The 22,790-nt window shown below is 47.8% G+C and overlaps 1 protein-coding gene and 1 non-coding gene across 3 annotated transcripts; both read right to left on the reverse strand.

Moving 5' to 3' along the window:
• Positions 1–1,384: 1,384 nt before the first annotated feature.
• Positions 1,385–15,007, reverse strand: KCNE1 (potassium voltage-gated channel subfamily E regulatory subunit 1). 2 transcript variants are annotated; one of them, XM_012445923.2, is made up of 2 exons: positions 14,970–15,007; positions 1,385–4,413 (listed from the first exon to the last, which is right to left on the reverse strand). In XM_012445923.2, exon 2 carries the CDS (start codon positions 4,370–4,372, stop codon positions 3,974–3,976), a length of 399 nt encoding a protein of 132 aa, XP_012301346.1. In that variant the 5' UTR covers positions 4,373–4,413; positions 14,970–15,007; the 3' UTR covers positions 1,385–3,973. The 2 variants fall into 2 exon arrangements, with proteins under 2 accessions (XP_012301346.1, XP_012301336.1); XM_012445913.2 differs by lacking the exon at positions 14,970–15,007 and adding an exon at positions 14,594–14,669.
• On the reverse strand, positions 11,492–11,618 carry LOC135276430 (small nucleolar RNA SNORA11). Its single transcript, XR_010343972.1, has one exon. It is a non-coding gene; the product is annotated as a small nucleolar RNA SNORA11 (small nucleolar RNA).
• Positions 15,008–22,790: the final 7,783 nt, after the last annotated feature.

Genomic DNA, 22,790 nt, shown 5'->3' on the forward strand with positions numbered 1-22,790 from the left:
GGATTACAGGTGCCCAGGCACTGACTCTGTTTATGCTTCTCTCAAGTGTGGCATGGGGCTGGCTGGGAGCCATTCTTCCTCTGTAAAGCACAGGCAGTTAATTGGTGGGCTCCGGGCAGAATCCAGCTCAAGGTGATATTTTGTTTGACCCACACAGGTTTCAAAGAGCAAATTAGTTGCCAACGTGTAAACATTAGGAGAGTTCACGGCTTCTCCTACAATATCCAGAAGTTCGTCCAGACAGTGCCCACATTCCCTGCTCCATCCCGACTGTGCCCACATTCCCTGCTCCATCTAGACGGTGCCCACATTCCCTGCTCCACCCCGACTGTGCCCACATTCCCTGCTCCGTTCCGACTGTGCCCACACTCTCTGCTCCATCTGGACGGTGCCCACATTCCCTGCTCCATCCCGACTGTGCCCACACTCTCTGTTCCATCTGGACGGTGCCCACATTCCCTGCTCCATCCCGACTGTGCCCACATTCCCTGCTCCACCCGGATGGTGCCCACATTCCCTGCTCCATCTAGACGGTGCCCACATTCCCTGCTCTGTCTAGATGGTTCCACCATTCCCTGCTCCATCCCGACTGTGCCCACATTCCCTGCTCCACCCGGATGGTACCCACATTTCCTGCTCCGTCTAGATGGTGCCCACATTCCCTGCTCTGTCTAGATGGTTCCGCTATTCCCTGCTCCATCCCGACTGTGCCCACATTCCCTGCTCCACCCGGATGGTACCCACATTTCCTGCTCCGTCTAGACGGTGCCCACATTCCCTGCTCTGTCTAGATGATTCCGCCATTCCCTGCTCCGTCCCGATGGTGCCCACATTCCCTGCTCCATCTAGACTGTGCCACATTCCCTATTCTGTCTAGACTGTACCCACATTCCCTGCTCCACCCGGATGGTGCCCACATTCCCTGCTCCATCTAGACTATGCCACATTCCCTGCTCTATCCCGACTGTGCCCACATCCCCTGCTCCGTCCCGACTGTGCCCACATTCCCTGCTCCATCTAGACTGTGCCACATTCCCTGCTCTATCCTGACTGTGCCCACATTCCCTGCTCCGTCCCGACTGTGCCCACATTCCCTGCTCTATCCCGACTGTGCCCACATTCCCTGCCCCGTCCCAACTGTGCCCACATTCCCTGCTCCGTCCCGACTGTGCCCACAGCATAGCAGCCTCCTCTCTATAAGGCAGGAGGGTGCTACAGGTGACCACTGTCTCCACCTAGGGCTTTGCTTACTTTCTACCTGCAGGCATCAGGGGGACCCACATCACCCGCTGTGTGCTGATGGCAGAGTTTCATTATCCACATGCAATCTTACTTTTCTTATTCCCAAGTCCGTGGGGCTGCCTCATCAGAGCATTGCAAGAACTGATAACCATCTTATAGAAGTATCATAGTGATATTGGGAACACACATCACAGATCATGATAAATGGCTTTAATTTTTCAACAAAATCTCAATACTGCAAAAGCATTGTTGTCCTAGCTAATGAATGCATAGAGCCTTGCCTGCAAAACAATCACTGAGATTCTATCTTTAAAGAGCTTAGAACAGTACATGGTGCATAGCAAGGATTCTGTATGTGAAGCCAATTTTTAAAATATAGTGACAAGGGTCTGAAAATATGTGGCTCAATTTGTCTCCCGCTTACTTTTCCCTCTCCCCCTTTAAAACGAAGAGGAAGGGGAGGGAGGAAGAGAGGTTTGTGAGTGAAGACAGGGGCCCTTTAAGGCCTGGGAAGACTAAAGCCACAGGGATCTCCCTCTGCCTTAAAAGGCACAGGAATCTTAGTGGGGAAAATGAAGTGGTGATAAAAAGCCAGTCCGTGTGCCTGGAATATCAAAGTCAGTGTGCGCCAGGGATCACGCGGCGGGTCACGTGCACTCTGGGTCTCTCTCTGCAAACCTGCCTTGCCTTCAGTCTGGGAATATGCAACTGCCTCAGACGGGTCTGGCTCGCACAGGGGCTGTGAGACTCACAAGGCATAGCTGGGCTGCCACTGGCCCATGAACCCTGGACACGATAGGCAAGGTGTGGTGTCCATATGCATTATTCGGGTGGGGTGAAGACCACAGCTCTCACTGGATTTTCAAAGGACTTTGTGTCCCAAAGGGCCACTCATCTCAAGGACTATGGTAACTCAGGGGCTAAGCCATGCCTGTGTTTATTATATGAAACAAGGACTGGAACCTCACGAGACCATGTGGGTCCATCTGAGGATGGCCAAACGTGCACACGTGCTGCTTTTAATTTATCTTATGTTTCATTTAAATATTCCACACTCTCCAGGAACGCCCGGGCAGCTGAGCTTTCAGGGTGTCGCGTTGCAGAGGACTCCGAAGCTACAGATGGCAGCTAGAGACTCTCTCAAGGCAGCCGGCAGAACAGAGGCCCTCTCTATCTGCTGGGGCAGCTCCTCCGGGTGCCCCACTGGCAGGCAGCATGGCTCCGTCTCTGGGTGGGTGAGAGGTGCCGTATGAGTTCCCTGTAGTATCCCGAGCTGGGTGGCCTCAACGGCAGATACTCACTGACTCACAGTTCTGGAGGCCGGAAGTTTGAATTCGAGCAGGGCCGTGCTTCCTCTGAAACCTGTGCGGGAGGAGCCTTCCAGGCCTCTTCCCAGCTTCTTGGGATGGGAATGCACATCCATCCTCGACCTTCCCTGGTTTGCGGCCGTGTCACCGCCGCACCCTCCGCCTCTGTCACGGCATAGCGTTCTCCCTATGTGTCTGTCTCCAAATTCCCCTCTTCTGATAAGGACTCCAGTCACATTGGAAGAGGGCCCACCCCAGTGACCTCATCTCAGCTAGATCATCTCAACTACATCATCTGCAAAGACCCTATTTCCCAACCAGGTCACATTGAAGGGACCTGTCTTTTTGGGGGATTGCAATCCAACTCACAAAACAGGCCCATTACCTCAAAAGGACCTGCCACCCCAGTGCTATGCAGTTCTCCCTGCCCACAGTCACTCCTTCCCCTGGCTCTTGGGGAGTGGGGGCACCTCACCCTCCTCCCACAGAGACCGAGCACCTTCCCCTTGCTATGCATTCTGAAGGGGGCATTTTTTCCTCCTCCATCTCAGCCCTGTAGGAAATGAGTTCTTTCTAGCTTGAGGGGTGTGTGTGTATGTGTCTATGTATATGAGTGTATGTGTCTGTGTGTTTTTGAGGAGATGTGTGAAGGGTGTGTGCAAGGGAGGAGTGGGAGGCAGAAGGGCAGGAGGAGGATGGCGCCATAGGAGTGAGCACAGAAGTGACCAGGGCAGAATCAGTGTGTGCTTGTGACAAGTAAGGAAACCTCATGCCTTTAGATTCAGTCCTATAAGGTAGGTATATTAGTAAGGGCATTGATTCTTCTACTTTAACAGAGATCAAAATAACAGTGGCTTAAGGAAGAGTGGAGTGGGTTTCTCTCTCCTGTACATCAGGCCTGTGGGTGGTAAGGAGGACCCTGCTCCACCACATCGCCCAGGCCCAGACGTGTGTGGTTCTTTGAGTGCCTGGTTATTTTCCAGACTCAGAGCTGCTCTCCACCCCCTCCACGTCCAGCCACTGGGAAGCAGGACCAGGGAAGTAAAGGGCACGTCCTTTTCTTTCCAAGAATTCCTTGAACATTGCTGTCTTCACTTCCATAGCTACTGGCCAGGGTTTAGTCACACAACCTTGCTAGCTGCAAGGGAGTCTGGAAAATGCAGCTTCTATTCTCAGAGGCCATGTCCTCAGGGATTCTGCTAAATTTAACAAGCAGGGACAGATATGGGGGAACCAGTGACAGTCTGTCACAGAAGAATGTGATTTTAGAAAAACAGTGAAACAGTGTCATTAATCCACCCCACCCCTTACAATAGCAAAAAAGAAATCCAGTGGTACCCATTACAGTAAAGAGGATGAGGGGAATGTGATTAGAAAATCAGGTTGCCAGGCAGGATGTGTCCAGTCTTAGCCAGCGGTGGGGTTCACGGTGAAGTCTTCGTCTCGGGAAGGCGTGTGTTGGGTTGTTCTACAGCCAGCTGGTTTTCGACGACGTAACACGCTCTGTAGCTCTCCAGGACCCGAGCCTGGACGTAGGCCTTGTCCTTCTCTTGCCAGCTATCAGACTCGATGTACACGTTGAACGGGTCATGAGAGTGCTCCAGCTTCTTGGAGCGGATGTAGCTCAGCATGATGCCCAGGGTGAAGAAGCCAAAGAAGCCCAGCACCATGAGGACGTAGAGGGCCTCCAGCTTCCTGTCGTCGCTGCGGGGTGACCTGTGCGCCAGGCCCGACACATTGCCTCCCTGCTGAACTGTTTCCTGCCATAGCTTCTTCAGAAAAGGCATCACCGCTGTGGCATTAGACAGGATCATCCTGGGCATCAAGGTTCCCCTGCTGGAGCTCGAACTTCCCAGGCACACCTCTTAAAAGAAAAATGCAACCCCAAATCAAAAAGTACGTATTGCCCAAAACCCACATATACGCACACACACGTACACAATTTTGAAATCTCAGGTGAGGGGGTAAGCTGACACGCTCCCCAGGCCAAGGTGTGTGCCATCTTGGGTCTGTGCAATGCCTTCTCTTGATTGATGAATGGATACATTGATTCCCTTCTATTTCCATCCACCACCTCTATTCTCCACCCCTATAGGTGACCATCAGAATGAGCGTCTTTAATATGCATTGCTGCATATTGTGGTTGTATGGGGTTGCATGTGTGCATTTTAGTTTATCTAAATGGTATCAAGTCATTCAGCTCATTCAGTCTCCTTCCTTTTCCTCACGACTGTGTTTTTGTGGCTCACCTGTGTTGCTGGATGTGTGCATTCCCTTACTTCCAATGGTTGTATACAACCCATGGTGAATACCCACTTCTTTTCTCTGCCATCTCTCCCAGAGATGAACACTGCTGTGGCTGCTAACTCCGTAAACAAGAGGGGGACAAATAGCCCTATCCTTGACCTCCTATGGACCTAAAAAAACAAATCACACATTTCGTACAACTAGTTCCTGGGGGCTTATGCATGACCAGTCAGACTGGGGTGCTGCCAGGGCGCCCTTGGAGTACCGTGCAATGGGTGGTCTGTTTCACCACGGAGCATTTCTCTATGAGCACTTACATTCATCTGAATGAAACATCCACTCTGTCACATGGTGGACTTCGGAATGTCTAGTGAGATTTCGCAGAGAGCTCCCCTTGACGAGGCCAGTGTTGCAGATTGTGCTGTTTTCCCTCCTTGCCCACACATATGCACACACACATACACAATGTTAAAACCTCAGGTGAGGGGTGAGCTGACATGCTCCCTGGTGTGTGCCGTCGTGGGTCTACACAATGCCCTCTCTGGGTTGATCGACGGATACATGGATTGCCTTTTATTTCCATTCACCATTTGCTGGCTATGCAGAAAGTGACACTTTCCCTATCATTTAATCTTGATATCACTGTCCCTGTATACTCATAATGGACCTGGGAATTGGAAAAATTGTCTCCAAGTAGCTGTGAAATTCTGTCAGGGGTTTGCTGTGCTGTGGAAACCCCATCTAGGTGACCTTGAGATCATTGGTAAGCTAAAAAACAGGCCTTATTCTTTTTTTTTTTTTTTTTTTTTGGTTTGAGCAAATGCCAGCCTCTACCCCCAGTTTCTGCTGGGAAACAAAAGCCCCGAGGCCAAGTTGTTGATGTCACACTCCAAACTCAAGCCAGAGGGGACCACTCGGAGATTATCACATGTAAGTGCTCCCACTCAATTCTTTCTTTCTCTGTTTTATTGAGACAGGGTCTCACTCCGTCACCAGGCTGAAGTGCAGTCGTGTGATCTCAGCTCATTGCAGCCTCAACCTCCTGGGCTCAGGTCATCCTCCTACCTCAGCCTCCAGAGAAGATGGAACTACAGGTATGCACCATCATGCCTGGCGAATTTTTGTATTTTTTGCAGAGGTGAGGTTGCCCTATGTTGCCAAGGCTGGTCTTGAACTCCTGGGCTTACAGGATCCACCCACCTCTGTCTCCCAAAGTGCTGGGATTACAGGCATGAGCCACCCCGCTTGTCCCTTACTCACTTCTTAGGAGCTTAAAGTAGCTGAGTAGAACATGGCCTGGAGGCACCCTCAGGATGACCGTTGTAACTAGAGGTGAAGGATGTGTTTGGGAAGACAGTTTATGGCCAGAATTGCTATGGAAACACAAATCCCCAACACACGCTAGGACAGCTCTGTCTTTCCCAGCCAGGAAGGGGACTGTGACATTGCACATCATCTTGTGTAGGACAAATAACCTCAGAAACCTGGCTTCTCTCCAGCTTAGACCTAGAGCCAATTCTTCATTGAACTGGCTTCACTGTAAAACATACGCTGAACCCAGCATCGGGGGAAGACATCTGGCACCTTTCCAGGGCCCTCTTCCTCTACCCACCTCTGAAATGTGGCTGTGTCTCAGAGTTCCATCGCCTGTTCTCTCCTCTTCCCACTCTCCTCTTTCCCAGGATGACCGCACCTGCTCCAGTTCACCTGCATGGCCATGACCCAGGGCCCTCTTTAAGCTCCTGAGCCATGTGTCCAATGACCTGCTAAGGAGATGGTTCCCTTTGGCCATCCCCTGACTCCTCAAACTTAACACCCCACCCTGGGCTGTCAGAGACTGGCCCCTGCCTCAGTGAGCTGAGTGGCAACACCAATCACCCCAAAATCTGCATCACTCTCACTGATGACTGCAATCTCATCATGGCAGTCCCCATCTTGAAGGCCTTCCTTGGCTCCTTCCCGCCTTCAAGGTGGAACTCCTGGTCTTCTGCAAGGATACTGGCCCTAAATTTGAGAATCTCTGCATCCCTCTCCAGTTTTGAGTCTGCACAGTCAAAAGCCTAGAAACCAGGAGAGGCCATGAACAATCTTTGATTCTCATTCATGTCTGATCTTTCCTCGAAGTAAAGAAGAGAGCCGCCATGGTCAGCCACAGGAACACCAAGCCTAAACTCCCAAAGCCCCAAATCCTTGGGCTGCAATTTCACTGCAGTTGCCACTGTGTCCAGACCCTATGCTCTATGGTCCCTGCTGGCCCCAGAGCCTCCACATGCTGTGCATCTCCAGCTCAGACTTGCACCTCCTTTTTGGCTCATGAAACTTCTCAGTGATGCCCACTCATGCTTAAAATTCAGCCCAGCTCTCACCTCCTTCCTGAAGCCTGCTCTGATGCATGGGGCTGGGCCAGCACTGTGCACACAATGACCCCTGCTGACCTTATCATGGTCAGGATCTCCAGGCCCCTTACCCCATCTCTGCCCTGCCCACCTAGCCTGGTGCTGGGCATGCAGCAACACAGGAGCTGGCCATGAGCATTTATTGAATAGATGCCACCAGAACTTAGTATCTTTTGATCAATGGGGCTTGACTCTTTATAACCTGCTTATTCTGATGAACAGATGCCAATGAACTGGCTCCAAAGCTTTAACTGACTCCCTTTTCCAGAAGGGCAGTTATCTCCCACCCCGAGCCACAGTCTCAGAAGGCAGATGTGAGGAGCAGAAAGAGCTCAGGTTTTGGGATTCCACTGCCACCCCAGGTTTGACTCTAGCTTTGCTTTGCTACTTCCCGGCCACATGATCCTGGACAGGTTTCTTATTTGCTCAGTCAAGGCTTTCTCTTTCCAAAGTAGTGAGAAACACCACTGACATCTGTGGGCTATTGAATCACTGATCAGGTGTGTAGAGTGGCTGACAGCACGTGGCATGTGGCAGGTGCACACTCAGTGGTCCTGGGTAGGAGTTTATTGGTTTTTCCACCTCGTTAAGAAATTGCAGCCCAAGGATATGGGGCTTTGGGGGTTTAGGCTTGGTGTTCCTGTGGCTGACTATGGCAGCTCTCTTATTTACTTTGTGGAGAGATCAGATATGAATGAGAATCAAAGCTTGTTTGTGGCCGGGCGCGGTGGATCAAGCCTGTAATCCCAGCACTTTGGGAGGCCGAGGCGGGTGGATCACAAGGTCAAGAGATCGAGACCATCCTGGTCAACATGGTGAAACCCCGTCTCTACTAATACAAAAAATTAGCTGGGCATGGTGGCGCGTGCCTGTAATCCCAGCTACTCAGGAGGCTGAGGCAGGAGAATTGCCTGAACCCAGGAGGCGGAGGTTGCGGTGAGCCGAGATCGCGCCATTGCACTCCAGCCTGGGTAACAAGAACGAAACTCCGTCTCAAAAAAAAAAAAAAAAAAAAAAAAAAAAGATTGTTTGTGGCCTTTCCTCGTTTCTAGGCTTTTGAGTCTGTGCAGAGATAGGTCAGGGGTTAAGCTGCCTGGGCTCAAGTGACTAAGGTACTTGTTCTCATACAAAACTAGCATCTAGCTACATTCTAATCACAGGGGTAGTGAGGAATTGTTTGGTAATAGATCCAAACTAGATGCTCAACCATTTCTTTTTAAATGGCCTGAAACCACTTATGAATGCAGAAAACCCTGCCCCAGAAAATAGACAGACCTGGACCTGATACTATGATGTTGTTTCCAAAAACCCAGAATGATCACAATTGGCAAATAATTCTGCCACCAATTACTGTTAGAGAGTCTTTACAACTTCAAGACCATGTGAGAATAGAATTATGAAAGGCAGCATTTGAAGATCCACCTGTTAATTGGCTTAAAACTGATAAATATATACAGCAAATTAAATTAAGAATAATATCTGCAGTTAATTCATAATAGTGAGTTCACTGAGAAGGCTTGTTACTTACAACCAGATGGACTTTTCTATGATCAAAGAAGCAACCGGAAACATCTGCTTTGAAAACCTCCCAAGGCCAAACCATCCCCACCTTGTTCTAAGGCAGTGATGCTCGATCTTTAGAGTGCTTTAGGGTGACCTTGTTAAAGTACAGAATGCTGCTGTAATCCCAGCACTTTGGGAGGCTGAGACAGGTGGATGACTTGATGTCAGGAGTTCGAGACCAGCCTGGCCAACATGGTGAAACCCTGTGTCTACTAAATATACAAAAATCAGCCAGGCGTGCTGGCCGGCACCTATAGTCCCAGCTACTCAGGAGGCTGAGGCAGGAGAATCACTTGAACCCGGGAGGTGGAGGTTGCAGTGAGCCAAGACTGTGTCATTGCACTCCAGCTTGGGTGACAGAGCGAGACTCTGTCTAAACAAATGCAGATTGCTGGGCTCTACTTATACAGTTTGTGATTAGGTAGAGCTAGGGCAGGCCTGGGAATCTGCATTCCTAACACATTCCCATGTGGTGCTAATGCTGCTGGTCTGTAGGCCCTGCTTGGTGATCTCTTGGAATCACTGGGGGAGCTTTTAGAAAATTGGTTCCTGGATCTCACCTCCAGAGATTTTAATGTCACTGGTCTGGGTTCCTGCCTGACCTGGAGACTTTTTAGAAACCTCCCAAATGATGCTAATTTGTAGCCAAGATGGAGAACCACGGAGCTGTGGTGTGGGTCCCTAGGAAACTGAGCCATCAGTTGTGCTGCAGGGTACCTGGAGGAATTTTGCAAGAATATAAACTATGATTTCACTGACTATTTTTCAAATCTTGTTTGTTTTTTATATTTTCTTTTTTGGTCTTGTTTGCCTCTGACACAGTCTGAAGAGAAATTGCAGAAAGAAACTCTCCAGTCTTCAGTGTAACCTCAGCTGTCCTCATTCTCATGCACGCTGTTGCCTTCGATTACAATTCGCCTGTCGGAGCTTAGGTCAAGCTAATTAACTGCCTTTCAAATAACGACCCTATATTTTTAAAATAATTTTAAAAAACTTTACATGTAATTTATTGCATGGCTTTTGCGGAATGTCCTCCATACTCCCAATGCCTGCAGGCTGGGTCACCGTGGTACTTTTGTGTGATGAGTCTCAAAATGAGTTTGGCAATGTCTTTTTTTTTTTTTTTTTATGTTTTTTGGTTCGTTTCGTTCTTGGCAATGACTTCCTAATAGTCAACGTGGTGTAAATGACACAGAGCCTGGGATCTGCATGTCATTTGGGAATTTATATCAGATTCTCTAGGTTCTGTTCTATTGTACATAATTCCAAAGCACCTACACGCCCTGTGGCTGCACTTTCAGACTGTTGGACTCCAACAGAGTGGGAGAGCGACTGATCCAACAATCTTAATTTACAGAAAACGGGTTCCTTAGAGGTGAGATGGCTTGCCAAAAGTAATCTCTCCTATCAGAAATACATGTCCTGAGCAAACTACCGCAGGAACAGAAAACCAAACACTGCATGCTCTCACTTATATGTGGGAGCTGAACAATGAGAACACATGGACACAGGGAGGGGAACAACAGTCACTGGAGCCTGTTGGGTGGGGGAAGGTGGGTGGGGAAGAGCATTAGGGAAAAGAGCTAATGCATGCGGGGCTTAATAGCTAGGTGATGGGTTGACAGGTGCAGCAAACCATCCTGGCATGTTTCCGTATGTAACAAACCTGCACATCCTGCACATGTGCCCCGGAACTTAAATAAATAAACAAAAACAAAAACAAACAACCAAAAATATACCTAAAATGTAACCTCTTAGCTATTGACTCACATTTGATCGGTATAGAAAAGAGGAATTCCGAGGACCTTGTACAGAAGAAACTGACCCTTTATTGAGGCTCAAAGTAGCTGAGGAATAGGCCACTTTTATCAGGTAGCATTGGATCTATGCAAATGGAGGTTGGCTTCTTACCTAAATATGCCATCAGAAGTCATCCCTGTTCCTTTCCCCTCAGCTTTTTGTGGATTGCACAGTGATTAAAGGGGTGAGGGAGACAGAAACGGTAGGGGCCAGGGATGGTCAACTCCAAACAAAGTCCATCTGATGCTCAGCCTGTGCTGAACATTCTCAAACCATGGCCTTGTCTGGCCCAGAAAGTAGGGGTGGATTCTGGCCATTTCTGCTTCTGCCTGGGTGTGAGACATGATTGCTGCCCCTAATCAAGGGTAGTGTAACTTTTGTTTTCTTAAAAGCTTAGACTCAGAGCTGCTGGTCTGCTGGAAATCACTCAGGACACAGGACTCTGGGTAGCTGAGCTGAGCGAAGCACCCGTAGATGGAGACCAACAGGGGCTCCTGCACCCTGGAGCTCCGTCAGGCCCCCAGCTGAACCCAGGGGAGAAGAGGGTAGTGGGTGGCGCCTCGCTGCTCCCGGCACACACCACCCTTCTGACTTATCCCACATGCTCTGGCTGTGTGGACTATCAGCACTGATAACGGCCTGGAAGCTTTCCGAACAGAAGCTTTCCCAGCATGAGAAACTTTCTTTCTTTCTTTCCCTCCCTCCCTCCCTCCCTTTCTTCCTTCTTCTCTCTTTCTCTCTCCCTTCCTTTCTCTCTCTCTCTCTCTCTCTCTCTCTCTCTCTCTCTCTCTCTCTCTCCCCAAAGCCTTTATTTCTAAGACCATTTGTGGCCTACCCATGCATAAGCTGGTCAGGCTGTAGACAGCAGCCTTCCCCAGTAAATACTGCAGGCTTCCTTCCAATATCGAGCCCTGTCCCATTGATTCTGCCGGGGAGATGTGTGGGGCATTTGCTCATGGGGAGGCCACAAATTTGTTCCCCTCGTCCCTGTGACCTCAGACTCCTTTTGCGTGTGTTTAAAAGGGAGGAGCCGCTCGTCAGGCCCCTGCCCTGAGCACACCCCTCTCCTTCTTTTATTATTATTAGCAAATCCTCCCAGATCCTGATCAGTCTTTCTAACCCATTTACTGACTGGGTAAGGTTCTTGTGGCTGACTCCAAGCTTTCTTCTAAAAGGAATAGATTCTAGGGGTGAGTAGGGGAGACAGAAATGTCAGAGTCAGAGCTCAGGAATCTGGGCTCCAGCCCCAGCTGAGTCCTAGATAAACTACACGACTCCTTAACTTATTTCCCTAGGCTGACTTGGGGTAGCATGTTTATCAGGCTTGACAGCACTCCTTACACATTTCTTCAAAGAGCATCCACTCTTAACGTCATCATTTGGCTTCATTTGTTTTAAGAAGCAGAATTAGGGTAAAAGCAATGATGGATAAGCCTCATTTTGGTGAATATGATCGTATTGAGCCAAGAATTCTGAGTCAATTGTCCTCGGAAGCAACTGTCTATTGTTTTCATCTTTATCACAACACTGTGTCCAAATTCTGGAAACGTTATTTACTCCTAGCAGAAAAGAAGCCACCCAGGCCCACCACATGCTTCCTGGAAGCTGGCTGGCTGTGCCTGGTCTTCTGTCCTTCCCCTCTCCCCAGAGTCAGGGGGCACTAAGTGGGCGAGGTGGTGAGGAGACTCAATCGAACTCTATGAAAACATGTGTGAGCATTTGGGGTACATGCCCCAGGTTTTTGTGCAGCATGGGATCAGCCCCCGACCTTCCTGGCTTGCTTTATTTTATTTTATTTTTGAGACCGAGTCTCACTCTGTTGCCCAGGCTGGAGTGCAGTGGCACAATCTCAACTTACTACAACCTCCTCTACCTCCTGGGTTCAAGTGATTCTCATGCCTCAGCTTCCCGAGTAGTTGGGTTTACAGGTGTGTACCACCATCCCAGCTAATTTTTGTATTTTTAGTAGAGACAGGGTTTCGCTTTGTTGCCCAGGCTCAGCATACCTGGATGCAAGCCATCGGCCCGCCTTGGCCTCCCAAAGTGCTGGGATTACAGGCATGAGCCACTGCGCCCGGCCTCTTGCTTTATGTTTGCTATTCTCTCTATAGGTGAGGCATTCCCACCATATTCCCTTGTTAAAATTCTACCGGTCCTTCAAAAGCCAGCTCATATCCACACTGTGTCTGACTCTGATCCAGAATCTTTTCCCCTTCATTGACCCCTCATACCTTGTCTCTATCTCTCCTACAGTGCTGGCCATATTCTAACTTCTAACCATTTGTAGACTTGTCTGGGCATTTCTTCCCAGGAGGTCCCAAAGGACAGAGACCATCTTGCTCACCTTTGTCCCCACTCCAGTACCCAGAATATTTCAATAAGGTTTTCCTGAACTAAATGGGAATGCAAAGAATTACATTGAATACCACTCCAATGGGAAAGTGAGTGAATAACTGATAAAGTATACTACGCTCTGAAACTAGATTGTTTAGTAATCAAAGGAAAAACTCTTGCAATGTAGCATGTTTTTATATATTAAATTTCATATTACTTATTTATATTTATATTATTAATGTATTTTTGTTATTATGTATTTGGTATATTAAGATCTACAGTATTCTTATCTACGTATCTGCAACCCACTTTATTTCTAAAACCCTTTCAGGCAGTCAGTGATTGTTAACAGTAGAGCACACTTTTCTTCCCTCCTTCCCCATTCCCAGTAACTCTTAACCTTTCTCTCCTCCTTTTCCATAGTCTTTGTCACCTTCCAATATAATAAAGTTTTCTTAATTATTGTGTTGATTGTTCAATGTTTGTCTTTCCCACCAAAATGCAAGCTTTTGCAGGCAAGGATCTTTGCTTGGGTTGTTCTTCATTGCATCCCAAGCAGCTAGCACAGAGTCTGGCATATGGTGGGAGCACCATAAACATTCAGCGAATGCAGGCAGGCATGCATGAACACATGAATAATAAGTGTTCCATTCAACTACCAGAAAGACCGAAACCACACAGGAGCTGTCTCGCCCTCAGAGATTTAAGATGACAGCAATGAGACCCTCTGATGTCTTCTAAGTGAGCTTTATTTTCAAGACAATTCATTTTCCAATAACCTGTCAAAAGCAGGTCCTACCTGAACATCCTTGACTATTTCCTTTGGATACAGAGAATATCTTCCTCCAAGGGATCCTCAGCTAACCTGATGATTGTGTGAAACTGGCCAGAGAAACAAGGTCAGTTTTACCTGGTCATTGAAAATCAGAGTCGTGGCTGAATTTAAGCAACTGGGTGAACTCAGCAAAGTTCCCACCACCTGGACCATAAATGATAGCTACGGTTATTGACAAGGTACTTCCTTAATGGAGCTGGAACCTCCTTCTTAATCTGAATGTGAACTCAAATGAACTGTCAATTCTCATAGAGCAATGTGACGAATCCGGGAGGCAATGTATTATGCAACAGATTGGGCACAGGCATATGTCTCTGCTGCTTAGTCAACTTTCTTCTTAAGTTCCCCAGTTTTCCCATTACCGCAATCAAGATCAGATATCAGTAATGTTCTCCGCGTCCCATGCCCTTTCTGCAGGGAGATGCCAAGGCCCAAGAGCTGGTCCAAAAAAACAATAATAATAAAAGAAAAGAAAAAGAAAAAAGCTGAAGATCTTTGAAACAAAGTGGGGACTCAGGTCCCGTGAGTGGTTTTGATTTTCTTTTTCGTTTGAAACTTGCATGTAGGTGTTTTCCAAATATTCCACAAGAATGTCTATAACTTAATAACGGAGGAATGTTTTCTTTGTTCTGTGTTGGTGAGATGCTTTCCTACGCGTTTGTTGTATAAGTAGTGAGAACGGCAGAGGGAAAGGAGGGGAGAGGCCGAACATCCTATCCTGTCTCCCACTCGGGGGGTCGCGGCGCTTCTAGCCTGGAGCACGCCCGGTGCGCGTCCAGAGACACTGGTTCCAGGAGCTCCCCCGGGTCGCCGGACTAGGCCACCCGCGACCCGGAAGAGGGCCGCGGAGGTGGTAGCCCCTGACTTACCTGGGTCTGAGATGCCGAGAGAGCCGGGTGTGGAGCGGAGTGCGCGCCTGCCGAGCGCTGAGGCCACCGACAGCCCAGCCCCGGGGTGGCACTCTCTGAGCTCCTGAGCGCTGCGCTGGGGGGCGGGCGGGGCCTCCCGGGGCCTCCCAGAGCCGCCACGCGTCCCGCCCCACTCCACCCCCTCGCACGGCCCAGCCCAGGGTCCCCCGGGACCACCCTTCACCAGACCCGGATCACCCGGGTCCTCCACACCCTGCAACCCAGACCAACGCCGCCGCGCGCGGGAGAGCGCTTTGGATCTTGCCAGGGAAGCTCAGGGCCGGCAGAAGTTCTGCGTTAGGATCCCGAAAGTCGACGGGCCGACAGACCCACCTACCTTCCGGCAAAAGTTTGAAGTTGCCAGGGAGGAAGCCACTGCAGCCCGGAGAAAAGCCCTCTGGGAGACGCCCCACCCTCGGACGCGCGGGCCTTCAAACATCTCCGAACATAATCACTCCAAAGACCGCTTAACCTCCGCCCCCACGTCTCTTTTTAGCCTCATCCCGCACCCCAGCTTCGGCTACACCCCTATTTGGCAAACATTTATTAAGCGCCTACTTACTGAGTGTGCAGCCCTGAGCCAGGGGTGCAGCTGTGGGCCAGACAGGAGGGGATCCAGAGCGGTAGGCAGTTGCTGAAGGCACCCAAAGCCTTGGCGCGCACTCTAACGTCCTGGGGGCCTTTCCGTCTTTCCGTCCTTCTCCAGGGAGCAAACCGTGCAATGACCCAGGTGACTTCCCAACAAATTTCATAGCCATTGCTCACCAGCTTGGCAGACAAGAGTGAGAAAGGGCAGTCCCCAAAAGACAATCCCATGAACCTTCTGGGGAATGACGTCCAAGCTCCAGGCTCCTGCTCCGCAGGTGGGTCGCAGAGGCAGGTTACTGACCTAGGGCTAGAAGACATTCTCTAGGGTCACTGGCCCCATGGTCTTCCTTGGCAGGTCACTTGTCCCTGGGCCTCGACCTCGGCGTTCTCATGTGGGTGATTGGAGGCTCTCCGAGAAGGGCACCGATGTGTCTGTGACAGGCAGAACCAGCATTGCCCTGCAATGTGGGGGCAAAATGAACCCACACAGCCAGGGTGGAAGGTCCTGAAATGTTCATAGCCTATGACATGAAATTGCACTGTGTGAGATCTATTCTGTGGAAAGGATCAGAGCTGTAGAAAAAGGCTTATGCATGCAAAAGTTTTTTGTATTTTTACTTACAATAACTAGAATCTAAATATCTAAAAATTGAAAAATAGGTAAATTATAGTACATATTATTCTACATAGTAGAATATTATATGCAGTCCTTAGACTAATGTTTACAAATAGTTTATAACAACATGGGGCCAGGTGCAGTGGCTCATGCCTGAAATCCCAGCGTTTTGGGAGGCCGAGGTGGGCGGGTCACTTGAGGTCAAGAGTTCAGACCAGCCTGACCAACATGGTGAAACCCGTCTCTATTAAAAACACAAAAATTTAGCCGGGTGTGGTGGTGGGCACCTGTAATCTCTACTTGGGAGGCTGAGGCAAGAGAATAACTTGAACCCAGGAGGCAGAGATTGCAGTGAGCTGAGGTCATGCCATTGCACTCCAGCCTGGGCAACAAGAGCCAAACTCTGACTCAAAACAAACAAACAAACAAAAAACTAACATGGGAGATCTTTATATTATCATGTTAGGTGAAAAATACAAATACAATAAACAAAACCCCCACAAAACGTAAGGTCCTAAATTGTAAATATTGGATGCCAGGTGTTATTTCTATAAGGAAGCACACCACCATGTTAACATTGTCTATTAGTGGTAGGCTTCCCAGGGATTTAATATCTTATTTATGCTACTCTATGTTTTCCTTCCTTTTTTTGTTTTGCAACAACTCAGTCCATTCTCACGCTGTTATAAAGAACTGCCTGAAACTGGGTAATTTACAAAGGAAAGAGGTTTAATTGATTCACAGTTCAGCATGACCGAGGAGGTCTCAGGAATTTACAAACATGGCTGAAGGGGGACCAAACATGTCCTTCTTCACATGGCGGCAGGAGAGAGAAGTGCAGAGCAAAGCGGAAGGAAACGCCCCTTGTGAAACCATTAGATCTCGTGAGAACTCACTCACTATCATGAGAACAGAATGTAAGAACCGCCTCCATGATCCAATCACTTCCCACGAGGTCCCTTCTGCAACACATGGGGATTACAACTTGGATTACAATTCAAGATAAGATTTGGGTGGGGATGCAGCCAAACCATATCAAACTCTATGTACTTTAATATTTAAGAAAAATTACATAAACTTTATCTGAAAATTCCCTGGATTCTTCTCCTCCAGGTCATGCTGTACATTTTCATATCTTCCTGCTTACCTCTCCAAATGGATAATGGATTGAAGCAAAATGTTTGTCCCACCAAGCTTTGATGTGTAACCCTTTTAGTAGCAATTTGTAGACCAGGTAAACATGTGTGGAGCAGCCCAGATCAGCTGCGGGGAACATTATTCCCGTCAGAGTGAAGGACAATGCCTGCCCACCTGTCACCTGGTTATTGTGAAGACAGTATGAATGGAAGCTCTGTCAGAAAGTAAAGGCTTAGGTAAGTGATGGATGGTGTTTTTATGTCTCCTCTTCTTCCTCTCTATCCCACATATGATGAATTATTTTATGATTATGATGCTGTGGTTGTCATTTTCTATTTGAAATGATAAGACATGATTACAGATGAGAAAGAGTATTTTGTTATCCTTGATGAACTTGAAATGGTTTCCTCTTTTTCTCTTTTTCCTTCTTCTTCCTTCTCCCTTCATTCTTTCATGCTTGCCTCGTTCCATCTTATAGGTATGATTGATCTTGAAATAATGATGATAACAGAAACATAGCCCACATAGTCCTGGTTCACTCTGTCTTTATTTCTCTCTCTTCCTCTCCCTTTCTTCCTGGTCCCTTTGCTAGAGGGGTGGTGAGCATGCTCCCTGCCCCCTCAGTGGGTTTATCTTCATTTTTCATGTGCTCTCACCTCAGTGCATGTGACATCAAAGCCAAAGCTCCAACCACTTCTCATCCTTTCTTAGAAAAATCTCAAGTCTTAACTTGAAACTTGGATATCCTGCTTTTGCTCCTAACTCTGCTCAAAGGATAGTAAAGGAAGAAAGGCTCAGCCTGCCACCAGAAAGGACAGATCTGAGTGGAACCCACTGAGGATGCAGGGTCACGTGGACAGTTCTTTACTCTTCCCTCTGGCTGCCGTTCAGTTGGTATCCAGATACTCCTGTGTTCACCTGGGGACATTCCTCACCCTTTGGCCCCTTTTGTTGACTTTTTTTTCCTTAGACAAGGTCTAATTCTGCTGCCTAGGCTGGAGTGCAGTGGCGCAATTGTAGCTCATTGCAACCTCGAACTCCTGGCTCAAGAGATCTTCCCAGCTCAGCCTCTTGAGTAGCTGGAACTACAGTTGTGCACTGCCATGCCTTGGCTAATTTAAACTTTTTTTTTTTTTTTTTGTAGAAATGGGAGTCTCAGGCTGGTCTTGAACTTCTGACCTCCAGTAATCCTCCTGCCTTGGCTTCCCAAAGTGTTGGGATTACAGGCGTGACCCACCGTGCCTTGCCCTTTGTTGCTTTTTTACTCTTTTACCCTGCGGTTTCAACTATCCTCAGGGACAACTCTTATTGCCCTGGGGCTTCTGGATCTTCAGCAAGACACACCCCTAAAGGTAAACAATCTTTCTTTCTTTTTTTTTTTTTTTGAGACAGAGTCTCACTTTGTCAACAGGCTGTTGTGCAGTGGCACAGTCTCAGCTCACTGCAACCTCCGCCTCCTGGGTTCAAGTGATTCTCCTGCCTCAGCTTCCCGAGTAGCTAGGACTACAGGTGTGTGCCACCATGCCCAGCTAATTTTTGTATTTTTAGTAGAGATGGGGTTTCACCATCTTCGCCAGGATGGTCTCGATATCTTGATCTCGTGATCCACCCACCTCAGCCTCCCAAAGAGCTGAGATTACAGTTGCCTGGCTGGCAACAGTCTTTCTTAAGCAGCAGCAGAGCATAAACTGAGTGTCACAGTATGCCAAAAGCATAATATTTCCTCCCCATGAGAAAGTCCAAGGTAAACAATGGCCCTGAAGTCCCCATTCTGCCCCACTAGTGGGGTACAGAATAATGAAAGAGATCCCACCCAGCTACTGGCTATGTCACCCCCCCCAGCTCTATCCCCTTCCCACACGGGTGGCTTAACACATCCATGTCTTCTGAGAGCCATTGGTTGCTCTCCAGTCTCTTCTGTTTCCCTCCTTTGACCAACATTTCCCTGTCTGATTTGCTTGGTCATAGGTGGCCTGTGTCAGTTTCCTCCCAGGACTCTTTTTGCCTGGGAATGAGTGCTACACGTGAGAAGCCTCTCTCCCAAGCACTGTGTGTGGCCTCCTGGCATTCTCCTAAGACCTCCTAGAGGATTGTTCTGGTTCCAGAAAGAAACCACCCACAACCTGTTTGGAGCCCTGCAGGCTGTTCCAGCTCACTGACTTCATTCCCCACTCCTCTGCCCCTCTAGCAGAGCTTCTAGACCAGCACTCAAGGTGCCTCTGTTCTCTGTGCATGACTCACCTTTCCCCCTTCCAGACTCTTCTTTGTGGGTCTAGCCTGTTTCCAGCTTTACACAGCACAGGCTGACGCCTGCCTCTGAATGGGGCCCAGGACTTTTTCAAACCTCAGCTCCCCATCAAAGATCTAAGAATGGGCACCTCTGACCAGCTCTGAGCCTCTAGGCATAGGTTCTGTTTGTTTACTTTAATTTTGAATTCACTTTTAAGATTTTAAAATGGAGACCTCTCATATTCAACAAAATTCAGGGGACTTGGAAATGTCATGCCCACTTTTGGCAGAGTAGCCAACTGGCAGAAACTGATGCTGATGCTGTCAGCTTCCTACACAAAATGCAAACCAGAGTTTGCCACAGGCCCTGCTAATCCACATTCTCCTCCACAAGGACCCTCAGCATCTCCCGTGCTGAACGGCCCTGCTGGTTCTGTAGGGGTAGGGTTTGCCGCTCTGTTCCAGGATCTACTTTCTGCCCCTTACCCAGCCGTTTCTTCCCTTGGCATACCTGAGAACTCCTTTCCTCATGGAATTGCTTTGACCTTGCTAATTAGTTGTGTTGCAAGTGTTTTTGGCTATGTCAGATGTGTATGTTCTGTTATCACTTTAGAACAAGAATCTCCGATTCTTGGGAATCCGAGAAAAAATACGGCTCTCCTCCACCATCCAGCCCCCACCCATCCCAATGCACACATATGCAACATTTGATCTACAATGCAAGAGCTCTCTAGATCCCTGATATGCTAGGCCATTCGTGGCTGCCACATAAGGAACCCCTGATTTAGAGAAAGGACCGTTTTTTCCATTAGACAAAGTCAACTGCATAACAGTCAATTTCATAGATCTCTACTGTGTACTGTTCCCAAAAAATGCCACTGAATGCTGCCTGACTGGTGGATAGCAAGACTGTCCATTAACGTGGTCATTTAAGCTGCCTCTGCCCAGGTCTTGGGGTCATTGGCACTAATTCATAGCACCCTCAAGTCACCCAGGGAAGATGAGACGCAGTTGGCTGTTGACCCACAGGTTTGGGCATTACAGCTGCCCTTGCAGTTAACAAGTAATCACAACCTTCACATTATTATGAAAAGAGCACAAATCCAATAAAGAAAGCTTTTCCAGAAGAAATAACAGTGTTCCTACCCCCACTGTCACTCTCCACCCCGTTTTTGTCCCGGAATAATGCTGTGCTGATAGGAACATGGATAAATTAATTACAGTCTGGAATGTTATTCATGGGTAGGAAAGAACACTAAATCTACTCTTACAGTGTTTGACATTTAAAGATAAACATTGCCTTTATGGCTTTTTTAAACCTCAATCAGTCTAGTTTACGCAGACATAGCTATAATCCTTTTAAATGCTGTGGATTTTTAAAATCGCAAAGGTAACAATATGCTGGGTGTTGTACCCAGCCAAAGAACCAGGAGACGCAGGAATGAGATTAGCATCTCTTTAGTTCCTTGCATATTTGCTATTATTTTGGTGTACCTCCAATTCCTGATAACATAGAAGCACTGTTGTGGTTGAAGTCCCTGAAATGGAAGGACATTGGTAACCCTGAATTTAAAACTACCACAGGTAGCCTTCATGGGAATGTGTGTGAAGGTCACTTTCTAGAAACATGACTATCCGTGGTCATTGCCATGGTTTCTGTGTCATTTCAACCAGAACCTTAGGTCTGGAAGTCTGGATGGATGTGAGTCGGCATGGTTCTCTATGGGCATTAAATGAATAAATGAATAGAACACAGGTGGTGCCTGGCATGACTCAAAGAAGGATGAGAGGAAACAAATTCAAATGAAATCTATAGAAAAGCAAATTTCAAAAAAAAAAAAAGGCTTAAGTATAAAATATTTTGATGACAACCATGATTTTCAACTTAAATCTTTATTCTAAGTAGTGGTCTAATCTGAACTTAGACTCTTTTCTTAAAATTTTTCTCAATAAGCCTTTGATGTCTAGTCAGTTCAATTCAGTATTTACTGAGTCCCTACATGGATAGGGTATAGGGCCAGAATCAAATGTATGTCCTATATTGCCCACCATGAAGGACAGAGCTAAAATACCTAACGCCCCTCTTCTCACCAACACATCCCCCACCCACAACCCCAAAGACTTCCTGGCAGAAGTGATCTCTCCCTGCTGGGACAGATGTATAGATTTCAATGGCATCAGGGTGGCCCCTCTGACCACTACCTTGGGACCCACATTGCTCTTAGAACTATTCCTCTCTCTTCATTCCTGAAGCCCCCACTAAAGCTCACCTGGATCAACTTTTTCCAGGAATCTGACAAGTTTCCAGGCTGATCTCCTGACCAAGTCAGACCCTCTTCCATCTTTCTTTGGGTGGTCCATTTTCTACTTCATTTTCCACCTCATATGTTGACCATCTATGACCACATCAGCTCTTCTATGCTGTAAGTCCCCAAGGAACAAGTTCTATCAAATGATTGGCCTTTCAGCTCTCTACTGTGACCAGAAAGTTGCCTGGTACATAAAAAGGGGTTCACAGATATTTCTCATTAGATAACTGGTTACTCATCTACCCATGATTTTGGGGATCCCCCACTTCCTGGACTTATTGTAGACCACATTGTATCACCTGGTGGTGCCCGAGCACAGCAGAACTACATGAACATTTCATCAGTCTAATTGAATTCAGTGGAATGGTGGGGCCTGGAAATTTGGACTAGGAAGGTAAGCGGGAGGCATAAGTGTGAATGACAATATCTAAATTAAAATCTGTTGCCATGACAGAAGATCAGACCTTTTCTCCTCTGATTTGTCCTTCTAGAATTACAAGACGCCCAAAGAGTCATAAGCAATGGGTAACGAGGCAAGGGAATTATCTTTGACAAATGCCATGATTGCTCAGTGTCCCATTTCTCTTGGCAGCAAGACAGACTCAAAGGCTAAACTGAGATGGGGGTCTGCAGCCAGGCATGGGGCTTGGGCTCTGTAGCTAGACATCCATCCACTAAACCTGAGCTGAGGTACTTCGAGATCTTTATTTCTTGTTTTTCTCATTTGTCACTCAGATGAGAAGAATGCCTGCTCTAATTGACTCAATGTCAGTGTGACGAAGTAAAATAGCTTCTTTAAAGCCCTGTGCAATAAGGCAGCGAATTGAAAATAAGAAAGGTAGGGAAGAACATTCTGGGCAAGATAGCTCAATGAGTTCATGTTTTGATCCACCTCTCAGCTCTGAATACAAAGCCATGACAGGTAGGTATAAAAATAGAAAGCTAAAAAGAGATGTCTGGCTCAACAGAAGCAGAAGAGACACTGCCAGAAGCCTCTGACCTACTGGGCTCTTTGTCTAAAATCAGCAGGGAGTTTGGCCTCTGCTGTGCAAGCCCAAGATGCCCCACCCAAGATGGCAGACAGGAACCAAGTACTTGCTTTAAGTCAGGAACTAGGGTGGGGCCCTGAAAGAAAGAAAGAGTGCCTCACTGCTGCCTAGAGACCACGGTTTTAAAAAAAAAGGTTGAGGGGTCAAGATGGCCAATTTGAAGCAGCTGCAGTCCACAGCTCTCAGGGAAAGGAGTGAAAGCAACTTCAACTATCCAGATTCTCACAGTG

The sequence above is a fragment of the Aotus nancymaae genome, unplaced genomic scaffold (genome assembly GCF_030222135.1).
Source record: "Aotus nancymaae isolate 86718 unplaced genomic scaffold, 86718_ANA_hifiasm-v0.15.2.pri h1tg000022l_1, whole genome shotgun sequence".
NCBI classification, from domain to species: Eukaryota; Metazoa; Chordata; class Mammalia; order Primates; family Aotidae; genus Aotus; species Aotus nancymaae.

Bases quoted from the DNA above. Each gene is read 5' to 3' on its own strand.
- KCNE1 (XM_012445923.2), bottom strand. From the start codon at position 4,372: ATGCCCAGGATGATCCTGTCTAATGCCACAGCGGTGATGCCTTTTCTG.